The sequence below is a fragment of the Emydura macquarii genome, unplaced genomic scaffold (assembly GCF_026122565.2).
Source record: "Emydura macquarii macquarii isolate MOO-44397 ecotype Brisbane River unplaced genomic scaffold, CSIRO-AGI_Emac_v2 contig_2205, whole genome shotgun sequence".
Taxonomy (NCBI): domain Eukaryota; kingdom Metazoa; phylum Chordata; order Testudines; family Chelidae; genus Emydura; species Emydura macquarii.
The window spans coordinates 6595120-6609281 of NW_027132342.1; the positions used below are offsets into that span (position 1 = coordinate 6595120).

The 14162-nt window shown below is 40.3% G+C and overlaps 1 protein-coding gene across 5 annotated transcripts in view; it reads left to right on the top strand.

Annotated features, from left to right (window-relative positions):
* Positions 1 to 11577, top strand: part of ABCC9 (ATP binding cassette subfamily C member 9) — a 115758-nt gene extending 104181 nt beyond the window's left edge. For 2 of the 5 annotated variants that reach the window (XM_067559239.1, XM_067559242.1), the window contains exons 31-39: positions 1645 to 1765; positions 2171 to 2301; positions 3420 to 3498; positions 6150 to 6258; positions 6498 to 6601; positions 7450 to 7583; positions 7968 to 8030; positions 10375 to 10554; positions 11229 to 11365. In XM_067559239.1, coding sequence (XP_067415340.1) covers positions 1645 to 1765; positions 2171 to 2301; positions 3420 to 3498; positions 6150 to 6258; positions 6498 to 6601; positions 7450 to 7583; positions 7968 to 8030; positions 10375 to 10512 — 879 coding nt within the window. In that variant the 3' untranslated portion in view covers positions 10513 to 10554; positions 11229 to 11365. Of the gene's footprint in view, positions 1 to 1644; positions 1766 to 2170; positions 2302 to 3419; positions 3499 to 6149; positions 6259 to 6497; positions 6602 to 7449; positions 7584 to 7967; positions 8031 to 10374; positions 10555 to 11228 lie in introns of all 5 variants that reach the window. The other 3 variants (XM_067559241.1, XM_067559243.1, XM_067559240.1) reach the window with 2 other exon arrangements.
* Positions 11578 to 14162: the final 2585 nt, after the last annotated feature.

The window sequence follows — 14162 nt, forward strand, 5'->3', positions numbered from 1 at the left end:
CACTTCTTTCTCTCACAGCTGTTGCATATTCATAATATTGAATTATGTGTAATGTGTATTGTTACCTCTAACGCAAATACTGACCTGTGCATAAGAGTTATTAAAAAGATGGTTTCTAGAATATTTCAAAGTCTAGTATGGAATACATAGGCAATTACAAATTAATACCTTCTACCAGGCAGACTAATTGCTACATTGTATACAAAAGCTTATAAGTAGAGAAGCGTTATATTAGGATTCATGTACATTTATATCTACCCACAATGCAGTACAAACCTTCACTGTGAGACTGATTTGGTCAGCAAAATTTCAGCTGAAACTATAGAAACTATTATAATGTCTTGTGAGATACTTTGACAATTAAGAATAGGCGATGTGAAAACATTTCATGTTAGTATACTGAAAAACACTGATATTTGCCATTTTTGCCACATGGTAAACAACTTCATCGTTTCTGAAAAAAAATTTGCCCATTCAGGACAAATAAAAAGCTTTTAATACATTGTCACATGGTAGCTTTGACCAATAAACACCACATTAAGGTGTTGAAATTAACTTAAACAATAAAAACTGTAGTCATGGTCACGTTGTAGAGTTTCTGGAATTGTGCAAAAAATGACTCTCTCATTTTGAGTACCAGTGTTTCACGTCATTTGCTGGCTTATGGAACCACTTCACAGCTCCGCATCATACCTCATCTAAATGTACATAAAATAAGCTTTCAAATTATATTTGATGTTGCTGTGTGTAGTCTGGGTACATTCAATTCCAAAAATATGGCCCTTTGTGGAGCACTGCTGCATGCCTATAGCCACTTGAAAATAATGGGATCACAGCAGTTTCAACTGAAAAGCTTTTTATTTGCTATGGTCCTCAGGTTTCTATATGTCTCTTCTCAAATTTAAAACAGCACAGGGAACTGCAGTCCTTATATTGCTTTAGATAAAGAGAGGAAGAATGGTCTAAGGCATGGGTTAGGGTCATGAATAGCTCTCAGGAGCTCAGCTCACAACCACATTCCCTTTCTTTATGGCTGGGTGGGGCTGAAATTTATGGCAGCAGGGTCTTGAAACATTTTTTCTCTTGCAAGCAGGGGTCATGGTATAGAAAAGGTTGAGACTAGACCTAGTTTTTAAAAAAAAAAAAAACTTATTTTCAACAAAAATGGCTTTTCAACAGTCTGGAAAGTTTCCTGAAAAAGTTTCCATTTTCACTGAAAATGTGGGGGTTTTATTGAAGCCTCCACTCCCTCAAAATTTCTGTTTTCAGTTTCCAGAAAACAAACAAAAATTGAGGTGGTGTTATTTTTATGAAATTCTGATGAAAATGTTTTGACAAAAATGAAAAAAAAAATCATTTTCATCAAAAAATTTGGAGGAAAAAAATGTCATTTTCCCACCAGCTCTAGCTGAGAATTTCTGACTTAGTGATTAAAGCCCAGCACTGGGAATCTGGAATTATTTGTGGCTCTGCCATTGATATGTGGTCTTCAACAAAATTTTCAAATGTAGCCACTGATTTTGTTTTCCTCAAATTTTAGCTGTCCAAGTTAAGATGCAAACATACAAAAACTTTCTCCACTGCTGAATAATTAACAGACAAATTGTGCTTGAAGTCTTTTCCTCTTCTCATTATGTGATGCAGATAACCAACTATTTGAACTGGGTTGTGAGAAATTTAGCTGATTTGGAGGTGCAGATGGGCGCAGTGAAAAAAGTGAACAGTTTCCTGAACATGGAGTCTGAGAACTACGAAGGCAACATGGGTATGGTACTAAATGCTTTTGATTTTCTGCAGGTCTGATAAAAGCAATAGTTTCATGTTGCCATTCTTGATCATGCAAAAATCACAGAGACCTTGGGCCAAATTCTGTTCTTCTTTACATGCATGTACTCTCATTGACATGTAGGGGATTGCACTAGTGTACCTGCTCATCCTGTGTGTCGAGATTTGGGAGCTTAGAGCTAATGTTTTTGTGCTGCAGTTCTCAGCTGCTCTGGGACTCCAGCTCTTGGGGAGGCTGCAATCACAGCAGGCGCCATCCTGCCTAGTCCCTTTGGACCAGAATAAAGAGAGGATTCCTAATGTGATTACAAACAGATGCAGGGTAAAAGGGAAAGCACAAGAAAAGTGACTCAGTGATAGCATTTGCCTACTGTAAATATTTCAGACCCTTCTCAAGTCCCGGAAGACTGGCCACAAGAAGGGGAAATCAAGATTGAAAATTTATGTGTCCGATACGAAAACAACCTGAAACCTGTTCTGAAGCACGTCAAGGCTTACATCAAACCAGGACAGAAGGTAATGTATCATCCTCATTTGAAGCTGACACCTATATAGCAGCTCCTGTCATTTGTGGAAACAAGGACTCCCCACTAAAGATGGCCCATTGGTAAGAACAGCATCAAAAATACTTGAACGTATAGATGTGCAAATGGATCCAAATTTTTTTACTGCACCCAAATGATGGCCTTGTGGCTAAAGCAAAGGGCTAAGTTTGGAACTTGTATCTTTCCACCTTCATCAGAGACTTTGTATGTGGCACTGGGCAAATCATTTAATAGTTCTGTAATACATTTTATCCAGTCTGTAAAATGAGGATAAGTTAGACTTACCTACCTTGCGAATGTTAATATTCATGATAATTTGTAAAGCACTTTGAAATCCTGAAGTGGAAGGTGATATAGAAATACTATTATATGATATTATAATAATCATTATAAATGCTAGAAGCAAGAGCAGCAATTGTTGTACATATTAGGTATTTCACTTTTATATTGGATATAAAATATTTGATATTGCCTTTTTCAATTTTCTTTCATTGGGAGAAGTCCCTAGAGTCCTAGGGTCAGCAAGGAACTAAACCATGTTTCTAAATTTAAGCATACGAGTCATCCCATTGAAGTCATGCATATTGTGAGTCCCATGTTTAAAGGCCTTTGTGGGCAGACTGACCCAGTGTATGTGAACAAGAAACCATGGCCAAGCATTTGACTCAGTTTATACCCTGAGATCTCATGTTTTGCTAATACTTACCACCTTAACCCATGGAGTTTAAAGAATACATTCACTCCTGATGCCGCCTTAAGAAATGCACTGAAGAACAGAGTGTGACACTCCAGTTACACACATGTCCCCATGATCTCTGGATCTGTTAGCAATGTAGGCGGTGGTCTCTCACCTCATTGTGCTCCTCAGCATCTGTAGCAGCCCAAATACAAATGATCCCTTGTGGGAATGCACAGAAGGGGACGTAGCTCCTTGAACCTTCTCCCCCACTCCTTTGCAGCCATATGTTTGTCCCTTTGCTCTTAACTTGGTTTGGTGTTTTAATCAATATGGGTTCAATTTCAAATTTCCTTGTTGGTTTACAATTACCTTCTCCCCAAGATCTTCACAGCAATGACTTTGTTTTGCAGGTTGGGATCTGTGGTCGTACTGGCAGTGGAAAATCATCATTGTCTTTGGCTTTCTTCAGAATGGTAGACATATTTGATGGTTAGTTGCCATTGATCTCTCACTAGAACCTGTTATAGCTCCCAAACTGCTACCCCATTGCCCACTCAATTTGTTCAGAAGCAAGCAAGCACATTTAAGGTTTATGTCTAGGCTTCCTGTCCTCTCAAAACACTTGTTTTGGATCAGGTGTATTATACCCAATCCGTCAAAATACAGAGCATCTCCTGGCAGCAGCATTCAGTTGTGCAGGAAGTGCTCAAATCATCATAGGATCTGGTACTGAGTCCCCATTTTACGGGCTGAAAGAAGGGAAGAGAAACTATGTATCTTTCTACTGCCCATAGATTATTTCACCACAAAATAGATGGCTGCCATAACTGAATGGGATTCAATATGAGTGAAATAGAAACAGGTGTTCAATAAATGCAGTTCTTTGCTATTTTTTTTTATTGCGGTTCCCCATTGTTCCAACAGAAGCTGTCTAAGGATTCCGATGATTTTGGAGGTCCTTGCAATACCCTTACTCCTAAGGCCTCCCATCCTTTCCGCCCAGAATTGAGAATCTATGTTATATATTTATGGAATGTCTGCCTGTGAATCCAATCAGACATAGGAGGATAAATAAATCAGATGCTCTCAATTTAATACACAATTTTATGCCCATCTTTTCCTCTCCATCTCTCTCTCTTTTCTCCACTCTTCCCATATCTCTGATTTTTCTTTCTTTGAAAAGCATTGACTTTCTTCTCATGTTTGCTTGATTCTTTCATAGTTTCCCTTTGCTCTCCATTGTCCATCTTTCTTCCTCTCTCCTATGCTAGACTGGCTCTGATCCCTAGGCTCCCATCTCTTCTGCTCTCTGTCTGAAATCCTGGCCTCATTAAAGTCATTGACAAAGCTCCCATTGACTTCAGGGGAGCCAGGATTTCATCTTCTATGTCCATCTTACTTCCTCATTCTGTTAGTTCTTTGCACTCACCTTTATTCCATGGCAACACCTCCCCACCAAGGATCCCCAGCTTTCTCTTCCTCTTAGGGAGCTCACTTCTTTTACTCTCTTTTCACCCACCCTCTCTCTTTTCCCTGGCATCTTGCCCTGATGTCCCTTTCTTCCTCTCCCTATTTCCCATATTTCCTCTCTGCTGTTCCCTACCTGTCCCACCCAGGCGTCCTCATTTCCTCTGTTATCTCCCAGACCTCCACAGATCATTCTGGTTTCCCCTCCAGATTATGTTCCCCCACTCACCAGTCACACCGAATCCTCTTTCCCCCATGCTCCTGTCTCCCACCTTGCATGTGGGGAGGAAGAGGTGGTTAAATTGATGCTGCCACAGTTGAAGGCCAGTGATCTAATTTTGTCCCAATGAAAATGTAAGATGATCAGGTTTTAAATACTATGGAAGAAATCCTGGCCCCACTGAACTTCAAGCATGTGTGTGATCCAACACTCAGCATCTTGCAGGATACAGCCGTGTATGTTTTACAAAACTGCAAGATGATGAAAACTGGAAATTACAGATGGGCAGCTTGGAATTTCCATTTATTTATCATGTCATGGTTGAGATCTGGTTTTTCTAACTGTTAGCAGATAGGGCCAACAGGTTCAGTTTAGGCACATCCTCATTTAAGTGTAGAACAGAGCTACACAGGAGCTCCAGGAGAAATAGAAGGGAAACTCCGATATACCTGACCCAACAGTTCTGTGCTCTGGGAAACTCAGAGGTTGCATTTGTATCTGGCTGCCGTGCCTGGGCTTAAGGGGAGAGATTTCTTGCTCTCTTCTCATCCTTTCCTACTTGCAGAGCAGCTGTCACAATCTGGCCTGTAGTGTTTTTTTTTTTTTTTTTCTCTAAATGGCAAAGGTTGCCACACCTCACACACCACGTGGCAGCTTTCTAGGTGAAACTCATACACTCACTGACTTGAGGGGGTGATGAAATCCCTTTTATGTTAGTGAATATTCCAGCTGTTACACACAGCTTCCTTTATTGGAATGACTTGCCAGGTCTGCAGGGTGATTAATGCAATTGTTCCCATTACTCTTAAGGTAGTTGAACAATAGACATTATAATTAATCTCTTAACCCCTATTTAGATGACACTGATCTATGGAAACTGACATTAATGGGATTAAAATGCCAGAAAGTGTTTTTAATTTACTCAGCCACCTCTTGTGAAGAAGTCACTCACTGAAATAAATCTTTCTAAAGTTCTAGGTATACTTTGATATTTCATATTATGGCTACTTGAATGCACTTGCATATATATGAAATAAAGGAACCAATCCTACTCTGACTGAAGTCATTGGGACCAGAAGAGAGCCCAAAATATGACAAATACGTAGCTGTCTTGTTCTCTCTTCCTCTGCTTGGCTGTAGATCTGAGGGTGCCCACAGTAAATTATCCTTTTAATGGCATCATCAATCATGCAGCAGGGAAACAAAATATGTCCTTTAAGGGAAGAAAAAAAAAAGAAGAAAAAAAACCAGAAAGACAACTGTGTCTGGCATCAATACTCCTGTTTTCCTCTGGGTTCTGTTATTATATATCACCTTCCATGTGTTTATAGAGTGATAAACAGCTGAAGGAATGCAGAGTCAGTCTCAGACAGTTATGTTTAATCTTTCCATATGCTTCTTACAAATAGCGTGATGCTTTTGATGTCCTCACTTTGTGTGTCATTTGAAACAGGAAAGATTGTGATTGATGGGATAGACATTTGTAAACTGCCCTTGCACACCCTCCGTTCCCGACTCTCAATTATTCTCCAAGACCCCATACTGTTCAGTGGTTCCATTCGGTAGGTATCCATTCTCACTCTATGACCTGTAGGGTTGCATGGCTTCTGCATGGGAAATGGTACCACAGAAGTAGCTATGGGACGGGGTGATATGCAAAGGAGGGGACCTTATATTCCTATTGCTGGCTCCCCAATCTTTCCAGAGAGCTCAAGTAACATACTCATTGTGGTCCTGGAATAGGCCAGGATGCTGGAATATAACCGTAATTTCTGGATCTTTGTCACTCTTTCCCCTGCAGCTTTAATTTGGATCCAGAGTGCAAGTGCACTGACGATAGACTTTGGGAAGCTCTGGAGATTGCTCAGCTGAAGAACATGGTCAAATCATTGCCAGGAGGTCTTGGTATGTCTGAACAAGGCCAAGTGCCCATGAATCTAAGCCAGTTCCTAAAAAAGAGCCAGCTCTATATATAGATATAAAGAAACAGTTTGACTTTTTAACGTCTCTCTGTAGGACAAGGAGAGCGTACAATGCATGCTGTACTTTGAGCCTTCTTGTAATAGATGTCAGGCACTTGGGCCCAGATTTTAAGAGGTATTTAGGTGCTTAACATTAGGCACCTAAATGCCTTTCAGGATCTGGGCCCTGATGAATATTCCAACCGTGTGCCAGACAGAATATATTTGCTGTGCTGCTGATGGATGTTTTAGCTTTCTGTGAATTTCAGCGAAATATTGATGGGGCACATCAGCAGGTGGGGCGGGGACAGGTAGTCAAAGGGTTAAAAGCTTTTGTACTAGTCTTGCAGCAGCAACTCTCTGATTGCCAGATGAAGCTCCAACAGCTGTATCTCCTAATCATGTCACTGATCCAGCATTTCCCTTTGCATTTCAGGTCTGGTTCATGAAGGAAAACCACTTTTACACATTCCATATTATGAAAACATAACATTAGTCCCTACCAAATATGTTAACTCCTTACTCCACGGTCATGTGAGATGGTATATTGTCCTCATGGTGATGGCCCCAACAGCTGCGTTCAGTTTCCTCAATAGCACTTCATTCCAACACTCAGCAGAGTGTTTTTCAGGGCTATTACTTGATGTTTGGACAGCTCTTCAACAGAGATTTTACGGTGTAAATGAAAGTCATTTGTGACACTGTAGGTTTTTCATTTGTAGGGACAATTGAATGAAACCCTTAGACAAGAGCATTTAGATGGCATAATCCTTAAATCTAACTATGTTACAGATGCAGTGGTAACCGAAGGGGGAGAAAATTTCAGCGTGGGCCAGAGACAGCTCTTTTGTCTGGCCAGAGCTTTTGTTCGCAAGAGCAGCATTCTCATCATGGATGAAGCCACGGCTTCTATTGACATGGCCACAGTGAGTATATTAGTTACATTGCTGCTAGCTGATTTACCTTTTAAGAGGCAAGAAGATATTGGAAGTTGAGGGCTCTCTCCTTTGGTACTGTCTTCCCTAGCCGTCATTGATGGCACATAAGCAGGGGAGACTGAGAACCCCTTTTTTTTTTTTTTTTGGTTTATCTTTCAGTTATTTTTCAGTTACTTCGTTTTTAATGTTGATTTCTGTGGTGAGGGAAGAAGCATTAAAGAAGAATCCTGTTCCCAAGCTGTATTGCACTGCATTAGTGAGAGTCTAGCACATGGATAGAAGGCAATATACTGTATGGAGCTGAGTCTTTGACAGTGAAGGGCACATAGTATGTAAAAGAACTGAATAACTGTTGAGCCTTTTCCTTGACAGGAAAACATTTTGCAGAAGGTTGTGATGACTGCCTTTGTGGACCGCACAGTTGTAACAATAGCCGTAAGTATCCACTGCAGTAGATGCTCTTCTTTCCTCATTCTTACAGCAGTTACACTTGCTTTTCACCAATTAATTGCAATTATGAAAATAAAACTGAAACACAGACTCAAACCTGGATCTGATTCCACAGTTTTGTAAATAATACCTATCTGCAAGGTGTGCCAAGTGAAAACCCTCAGATCAGAACAACCAGAACTTTGCAGTGGAGTTTGGCATCTGAATCTGGATCCCATTATAAATTTCCCCAGTGAGCTCATTATCTCTAGTCAGCTCAAATTAAAAAATTGGATTCTGCCACCCCCAAAGTTTGGCGATACTGCAGTTCAAAATCCAGATTGAAAATTTGCTGCTTAGACCCATCTCTATTTTCTACAACTTTGACATATATCCATAACGTGAATTGTAATTTTTAAAACTTTTTAGTGGTTTCTCAAATTGGATTATTCTCTCCATTATTGTTTTATTATCATGGTTTTAAAAATGGAATAGGTGGAAACTTTTCAAATCTCAACAAAAACCATGAAAATGTTTTCAGGTGAATGTTTGTAATCCCCCCTCTCCCCCCATTTTTTAACCAACTCTAGGCACCAATGTATAGGCCAGGGCTTCTATATATATAGGATCCCTGCCATTGCAGGATCCTCAGGCACTGGTGAACCTCAGTTCCTCCTGTTCTCCACCTCTGGCATACAGTAGTTTAATCTCCTGAGGGCTATAAGACTTTGATCTAATTCTGGTTGTTGGGCTTTGTGTGGAGGTGGCAGGGTCATGTTTAGTGCCCTGTGGTGTAAAGAAATTTAGGTTGTAAATCTACAGCACTCCAGTGTGCCATTGTAACGGGGGGCGTGGAGGGCCAGGCAGCCTAGTGATTGGAGCACTTGACTTCCAGCACCCTGCTTCTGTGGTCAAAGTGGCCTCAATCTTTAAGGCAGCATGGTGTAGGGGGAACTGGGCTCTTCTGCTCCTCTGGGTCCCAGACCAGGACTCTGTGTAAGTGAACTCCTGGGAGGGACCTGGGCTACTTCCTACTGTTGCCCCTTCAGTTTGGGGTATGGCCCCTATAGTTGCAGTGGCTTGTCTCTAGTAGGGCTCCCTCATGGACCCTGGGTAGCCTCTTGCTGTGGCCCCACGTTCCTCCAGGTGGGGCAGCTGTGCATTTGGAGGGGTCAGAACCCCACAAGGTTTCCAAGCTTCGGTCACCAGGGTTTCTCTTAGGCCTGGTGCTCCTAGGTCTCTTTCTCCATTTCCTTTGGCCAGGAAGATGGTCCTTGGTTCCCAGTGGCTGCCCTGGCTGGCAGACTAGTGATCCTTCCCCTCAGGTAAGAAGGCAGCTAGCTCCTGCCTCTTCATCAGTCAGCCCCAAACTGAGCCAGGCTCCCTCCTTTTCTCCCCTGTCCAGGCCTAGCATTGGCTGCAGGTATAATGGGGCAGGACTATTTGGGCCCAAAGGCTCTCTTTAACCCCTTCTGTGCTGGTGGGCATTTTCTCTGCTTCGTCACAGCCATGCACTAACTGTCCCTGAGCAGTTGCTGATGAGCATTAAAATTTCCCTAGTGTGCTTTGACATACCTCTATCAACCCCATTACATCAGTGCTCACTAGGGAACATTAAGTGTGCAGCAGCAAGGCCCACATGGACAGTTGGCATGTGGTACGCTGGAGCACTGTACAGTTTACACCTCAGTTTGCCACACAAACTGATTGTGTAGACATGCCTTACACGTTCTGGTGTTTGTGTAGACATGCCATACATGATCTGCTGCTTCTTTTGGCCATAAATTCTATGACTCTAAAAAAATATATTAAAGTGACCTTAGAGTAATTCCACCCCACCCCCCCGCCCGCCCGATATGCTTAGTTGGCAGACAGATGTTTTGTGTGTGAAATAAATTTATGCTTCAACAGCTGTTTCGCTTGCTTTGTCTGGGGTATGATCGAGTGGTTAGAACAGAAGATTGAAGTCAGCTCTACGGGTTCTGTTTCCAGCTATATCGGAGACTTATTGTGAAATCTTAGGCAAATCACTTAATCTAGCTCATGTATAAAGTGTTTAAGAATCTCAGATACATAAAAGCAAAACATGTTAGTAAGAAACAAATTCCCATTCATAAAACTGTCATTCCACTTCATGTCTGATTTGTACTGTTTCTCTCACTAAAATATTGCTTTTGTCTATGGCCTTCTGTTTTCCACATCACTGTTTGATGAAAAATAGCATTTGCTTGTATATGGCTTTCCCGTTCTTTACAAAGCATTTTCCTTCAATTGGCTTCACATTCTTTCTTCCTTTGTGGCTGATCCTTCCTCCTATTTTTTCTCCCCACCTATCTGTTCTTCTTTTCAGCACCGTGTGTCTCAGATCTTGGATGCGGACATTGTGTTAGTCCTTTCCGAAGGTTTTCTAGTAGAGTGTGATTCTGCTTCAAACTTGCTCCTCAAAGAGGATGGCCTGTTCACCACTTTGGTGAAGACTAACAAGTAGACTCTCTCAGTCCACACTGCTCGTAAGACTTCTGGCTTTCTGGTAGTTACCTTTAGCTCTTCAATTATCTTCGCTCTGCTACCTTTCTACTGCTCTGAGATGACAGTACAAAGGATCATTCATTGCATTCTCATAATTTCAAATGTTGTTTGTGTTTCTTAAGTCCAAAACCCCACTTTAATGAATACCCCAATGATCTTTAATAGTATAATTAGTTTAATAATGTAGTATACAAATTATAATTAATTACTTACTAAATAATTGCTTTTGAAAATAATATCTGAAATGAGTTGCTGTCTAGCTCTTGGTAGACACATGTCCACATCACAAATGGAGGGTATGAGAATTTCCTGAGACAATGAGCATTGAGGGTACTCCAAATCTCTCAGGAGCTGTTCAACTCCATGCACCGTGGGTCTCAATCCTGCAGACATTCATGAACATGCTTAATTTTACGCATCTGAGTAGTTCCACTGAGTTTGAAGAGGAAGGAATACAGGAAGTTAAGCACCCTGCACAAGTATTTTCAGACTTAAGGCCATAGTTTGTAAAGTGCTTTGAGATCCCTTGGGATTAAAGGTGCTGAATAGGGCCTGATCCAAAACCCACAGAAGACAATAGAATTCCTACCACTGACTTTAATAAGCAACGGATCAAGTCCTAAATGAATGCTATTATTGTAATGAGAATTTCTATATGCTTTTGTTTTATCATAGCATCGGGTTCACACTATTCTAACTGCTGACCTGGTCATTGTGATGAAACGAGGGAACATTTTGGAGAATGACACACCAGAGAACCTACTATCTCAGGAAGATAGCATCTTTGCTTCTTTTGTCCGGGCTGACATGTGAAGAAGGGTATTTAAATCACATGCTGTATTTTTAATAGCTTATTTTTAAACAAATTAAATCCAAATATTTTCTATTCAATGTAATATCACATTAGCCTTTTCGAAGGTTTTCTTTCTCCATGTCTCTATCTTTAAATAATAAAACCAATTGCAATACATGTATTCCTCAAAGCAATAGAAGTATCATTGTATGAAATGCCATTAAACTTCCCTCACACGTTTGTAATGGTTTGATTTTTGGGGAGTTTGGCATTTTACTCGGGAGTCCATTATGACATTTTTCTTTCTTGTAATGAGCAAAAGAATTTGCTGCTTTTAGGAATGGCACATGTTACGTTGGAACCAGTGATCAGATTAATTAATTTGTCAAAGAGCTAGAGGGTCCCCCCAGGTATCCTCCCCTAGGACAAAAGAATACATGACACTTGGTGTGATCTGATCCATTCCACAGACAAACTTTGCCTGCCCAGTATTGTTGTAAGCCAAGGATAAAAAATCTTCCCCTGAAAGCATAATGTAGCAGTATCCCAAGAGGGAAATCCTCCTCTCCTCCACTTTAATTCATATGCCCTACTTAGAACAATACCTTCTTTTAAATGCTATGGTGGTTACCAAATACAGCTCTCATAGATGCTTTGCATTAAGCTTCCCTTATGTTATAATGGCTCACTCTCTCTCTCTTACCTATGCATTATGTTTTCTCATTACATGCTGGTGTACTGTGGGGATGACACAGGAATCTGTTCTTCCTAATGGTGATGGCAAAACAATGTCAAACTGAAGAGATGGGATATTATAAAGTAAAAATGAAGATCAGTATTTAAAAAATGGGTCCCTGATGTTAGACTCCTAAATCCATGTGGACTTTTGAAAGTCAAAAGGCCAAAATCATCCCTGATATAATTATATAGGCTTCAATAGGCTTACACTGGGGATGAATTTCATTCAGTATGTTAAGACTTAATATTAAGGTAAATATGAACTTGGAAGTCTGGTTGAAGTATTCCAGTTAATATGTAAGGCCTGACCTTGCAATTAGACAACAATCAGTAGCTATGCATCAATCTTAACCTTCCTGTGGTGATTTCTTATCATGGACCTACCTTTCCTTCCCCCTAAAAAATACTCATCACATGTCTACAGCACAAATCCTGAGCCCAAGAACATGATTTTCAAAGCAGTTTAAAAGATTTTGATATGTCTTAATGGAAAATATGTCTCTAAACCCCTTATGTGCCTTTAAAAATCTCAACCACAGAGCTCTCTACAACTGACTAATATTTAGGACTAGATTCTGCATGTCTGTTTCTGCACATAAATCCCACTGTACTAATGGGAAATTTTCATACATACTTCCAAAGGCAGAATCTAGCCCATAAACGTTTTTGGGCTGGTACTATTCAACAAGAGTCATACCTCATCCACTAATGTATGTATAGGAAGGAAACAAGCATGTTGCTATCATGACCTATTTTAATAATAAAATTTTATATAGAATGGGGGAGGGAGCGGAGAAATTATCTCAACAGTTGAGAATTTGAGGTGTTTAAAATCTGCATTCAAATTGTGCAGGTTTATCCTGATGATGTAAAGAGAAAAAAGTGGTACAGCAATTTACTATTTCTTTGATCCATTTGAAATGAGTATGGGTAGCACATTTAGCCAGCCCAAAGAAATAATTCAGTAACATTTTCTGAGGAGCAGCACTCTGACATTTCTTGTTGTTTGCTGGATAAATTCGCCATGCTGACCTCTGTCATGCTAAATAAACAAAATAAAAATAAAATTAAAATTAAAGCAGATGTTGGCAATATAAGAGCCTGTTTATTCTGCAGGAGCCCAAGGGACAAAGTCATTCTTGGTTTAATTCCATTGACATTGAAGGACTTACACTAGAGAGGAATTGGATTCAGTATGTTTAGACTCAATATTAAGGTGAAGAACCAAGAGCTTTGTTGAACAAATCCACTGATTTGGATGGCTGTGCAGTATTGGTTTAACACTTCTCAAATGACCCAGTCCAATTGATTGGGCAGTGAAATCCTGGCCCCACTGAAGTAAATGGCAAAACCCGCATTTGACTTTAATGGAGCTGGGATTTCACCTTGGATCACGTATGATTTTGTATGATCAATTAATGGATCAGTCCTACTACATTTGTTCCAAAGGCATGACTAGGAACACCGAGTGGGGTCTTACCTATACTACAATCCCTCCACTGCTAAAGCATTTATTGGATGCTTCCTTTTTACTATGGTGAAGGAGGGAATCGTATGTAATGGACTGTGAAGGACTTTCCAGCCAGCCAGTTCATCTTGCTGCAGGTGTACAGGACTGTCTGCCAAGATATTAGCTAAATGTAGCCAAAATATTGGATAATTGTAGCATCCTACTGATGTATAGGGAGTTTACATACATAAGGAGCTCAGTAGTCACTTGGAAATTAAGAAATTAGATTCCCCTTATATCCCAAGAGAGATGACAAGCTTCACATGAAGTGCCACAGATCTACCAGATCTCACTGTATTATGGCCAGTGTGCATATTATCTTATATAGTCACATGGGACATGTTGAACTTTGCTTTTGTGTTTGCCATTAACAGAGAAGGATGTGTTTGCACCAGCATTCCCCATAATTTGCATGGTAAATGATTTGCATGATTTGCTCTTTTATTTTTCAGGATTGCTATATTCAGAATGGTGCAGAAAGCATGAAGTATTTGAAATTAATTGTCCCAATTTCCTTTTGAGGTCATAAACATAACATTTTCTTTTGAGGTGTCTCCTTTTAGGGAGA